The following is a 3,439-nucleotide window of genomic DNA, read 5'->3' on the forward strand; positions in this document are numbered from 1 at the left end:
AACAAACAAAATTAGGGAAGCGGAAACGGAGAAAGCTAGATTATCAGAGGAGAAACTCCATGCTTCATTTTTAAACTCTTATTAATTACTGCTTAGTTTTAATATTATTGTATTGATTACGTTAATTATAAGTAAAAATGCTTCATTGCACACGATGCGCTGTTATCGTTCTGTCAATATTATAGTTCTCGACAATGTAATTTAACGACTGCCGGAACAGAACTTCCTCTGCAGTTTACTGGAGCATTGAATCGCCGTGTCGACACAGCATATCACATGCGCAAAAAAAATCAGGTGATGGAGTTTTTTTTTTCTTTTCAAGTGAAAGACATTGTTTAATCTACGTTGGTGCATTAGTAGATTTTTACATGTTGTTTTTGTTTAAGAAAAAAAACCGTTGTTAGCTGTGAGTAAGAATATAATTGAAGTGAAAAAATAATGTTGAATGCGGATATTAACAGAAAATTGAGGGATAATTTTGTGTTCGAATACTGCCAGTGTAATGTGAAGTAAAAATTTTCTCCCAAATTCGTTCAAAATTCTACTAACCAATAATGGTAATGATATAAACTAAATTATCAAGTTTATAAACGTATGAGAATAAAAAATTTTCACCATCCACCATAATTTTGACCTTGGAATTTCAATCAATTACTGTATGCAGATAGAAAAGTATTATTGACAAGAACCAAAGATATATCTATATTGTACATTATGTAGAACGGTAATTGGCGAAATTTCCTAATATTAATATCCAGAAAAATTGAGATTCTAAATGAAAAATCAATTGGTATTAACATGTTGTCGATATGATCGAATAAGTCTAGATAATATTGTCACTTGCACGTGACGCATGGTCACTATGAATTGTATGTAAAAAAAAACATTGGGACACGTTCATAGAACAAGAAAATTACGCAACATCGGTTGAGTATTGTGAATTCTTACCGATCATCTTAAAAATCGGATTTTCTGTCTGGATTATCCATAGAGGTTTATAGGCTATCTTTAAAATTCAACAATATATTGGTGTGTAATGGTTTCCTTCATGTCATTTCCATGATTATGGCTTAAGCCACTCAGCATTTATAAGCGCACATTATTCTCTGTACGATCAAATTATTTTTTGTTTCTTTTGGTACTCAATGTAACGTATTTCATAAAATATGACTGATGATGCCCTTTTAAATAGTTTATGTTTTCTTTTATTCAGTAGTTCCACACCATTGATGAATAATTTTTTATTGAACACGAGATTTGACGACTGCAATTATCTTAACAAACTGTCTATATGCAATTTACTAAGAAAAATATCACAGCGTCTTCCTGACATATGAACATCTTTTCAACATATGGTCACAAAAATATTTAACATATGTTGGTAAGAGTGATTGATTCATGAAGTTTGAAAACTTATCACTGTGCGTCAGGCAATCTCGTTTGTTGTTTTAACTCGCTTTCGTTGACAATGCCGATGCCGGAATTGTTTCCTTTGACTGATTTGTTTGTAGGCTTCCAACATTGATGTTAATCTGTCACTCATCATGAACAGTGCTGTGAAGTTTGGAATTGGTTTTCTAATATTCTCTGTTGGAACAGAATTGGCATGGCAACTATGGAAGAAATACTTTAGGGAAAATAAAGACAGTAATTATAAAATTATTACTGAAGTACTAATCTTCAATTCTGAAGGTGCTGATTGTCGTACCCACTCGATGACAAATATGTCCTGTGGAATTTCCCATTGTCCTGTGAGAAATGTCAGGTAATGCATCCTTTTTTTATTATTTACCGAACTTGTTACGGAAGTAATTGTCTATTCGCCACTAATGGATCAATTTAACAACTGATTTATGTAAAACTTTGATGAATTTTCTTAATGAACACGAAGTAATTTTTTTTTTATCTTTGAGAAACTTCAATTACATTTTTTAAAATTTAATTCTCAATTGAACTTCCATAATTTTATAACAGTTTGCAGACAATTAAAAAAACAGAACAGAGTATTTCTGGATTATCTCATATGCTTTCAATCGTATGATGAAAAAGTTTCGTTAAGTCTTTTCCATATTTCCAGAAAGTTACTGTCTTTTTTTGACTCCGCCAAAAAAACATTGGATATCTGCATTTATATCCTCACATCCAAAGATCTCACAGACGCAATTATTCGAGCACATGAAAGAGGCATTACCATCAGGTTGATGGTAGATTCGATAATGTCAGAGAACAGTGCTTGCTCCTTTCAATTAACCCGTATCAGACGAGCAGGTATATTTTCAGACCATTCATGAATCATCCATTTCGGCACATCAGCTTAAAATACAAACTTGAGAGGAATTCCTAATTTGGTAGATAAATTTAATTCGCGATTGATTGAATGATTGAATCATGTGTTTAATATTCTGATTTCGGTAATTTATTATATATATATCATTTTTGGTATTTTTAAAGGAGAACATCTCGTGTGAACGATGCTCTTTGAAATCAGACGAATTAAACGATTTAGGCGATTTTCAAATGAATTTGAGAACGTGTCTCTTCTCAATTAATTAAATCTAATAGTTCGTATTTTATTTTTAGGAATAAAAGTACTTATGCATCGATCTACAGTGAGTCTTATGCACCACAAATTTGCCATAATGGATGAAAAGTTAATGATTTTCGGTAGTACAAATTGGACCATGCAAGCGTTCTTCGGAAATTTTGACGCCACTCTGATAACGAATCAGACTGAATTAGTCCGTGTATTTTCATCTGAATTCAACAGAATGTGGAATGTGATAAGTTTATTCTATGCCGATTTAGCCAGTGAGACAGGACGAAATTACATATATTGACGATATTTATTTTTTATCAAAATTATTATCAAAATGTATTTGCCAATTGTGTTGCGCCGAATATAATATAATCTATAATATATAATCTATCGAATAATATTTTTACATATTTTTCCAAATTCCTCTATACCTCGTTGATTTCTTAATTCGAAAAACAAGAAAGAATATTCTGTCTTGGCAGTAGCCAGTGGTGGAGTGATTGATGCCTGTGGTTGATTATGAATTTAGAATTGACTGAGTGATGTGTTGAGCAATGCGACCACAGACCTCTGAAAATTTTTATAACATATTTAATTCATACGGAAATTCATCCATATCATTTATATTGTAAAACGTTATTCCTACCACTTTGTTACCACTCGATACATATAATGACTCTTTAGAATAATTCAACAAGTTTTCCTCGTCAATAAAAAGCATTTATATTACGTAATTATTTTTAAAATACTCGTGGATTGTTTTGCGTGGGCTGTAACGGGATTATTGGTGGACCTACACCCACGTTTCCTAAATAGATTTTCCGTTCAGTCGAAGTTTAAGGTTTTAATTGAATTTGTATATTAACCTGCATTATGTACTGCACCAAATTTCGTACATTTTTT

The 3,439-nt window shown here is 31.7% G+C and overlaps 2 protein-coding genes across 2 annotated transcripts in view; both read left to right on the top strand.

The window, feature by feature from the left end:
• LOC105273972 (protein FAM49B) overlaps nucleotides 1-1,189 on the top strand; it is a gene marked incomplete in the record, with an annotated part of 9,684 nt that extends 8,495 nt beyond the window's left edge. The window contains 1 exon segment of the mRNA XM_011316736.1: nucleotides 1-1,189.
• An 84-nt stretch (nucleotides 1,190-1,273) lies between these two features.
• zuc (Mitochondrial cardiolipin hydrolase zuc) lies at nucleotides 1,274-3,237 on the top strand. Its single transcript, XM_011316737.1, has 3 exons — nucleotides 1,274-1,765; nucleotides 2,078-2,268; nucleotides 2,581-3,237. The coding sequence occupies exons 1-3, from the start codon at nucleotides 1,545-1,547 to the stop codon at nucleotides 2,835-2,837; spliced, it is 669 nt and encodes a 222-aa protein (XP_011315039.1). The 5' UTR covers nucleotides 1,274-1,544; the 3' UTR covers nucleotides 2,838-3,237.
• Nucleotides 3,238-3,439: the final 202 nt, after the last annotated feature.

This window comes from Fopius arisanus, unplaced genomic scaffold (assembly GCF_000806365.1).
Source record: "Fopius arisanus strain USDA-PBARC FA_bdor unplaced genomic scaffold, ASM80636v1 scaffold00008, whole genome shotgun sequence".
Lineage (NCBI taxonomy): Eukaryota > Metazoa > Arthropoda > Insecta > Hymenoptera > Braconidae > Fopius > Fopius arisanus.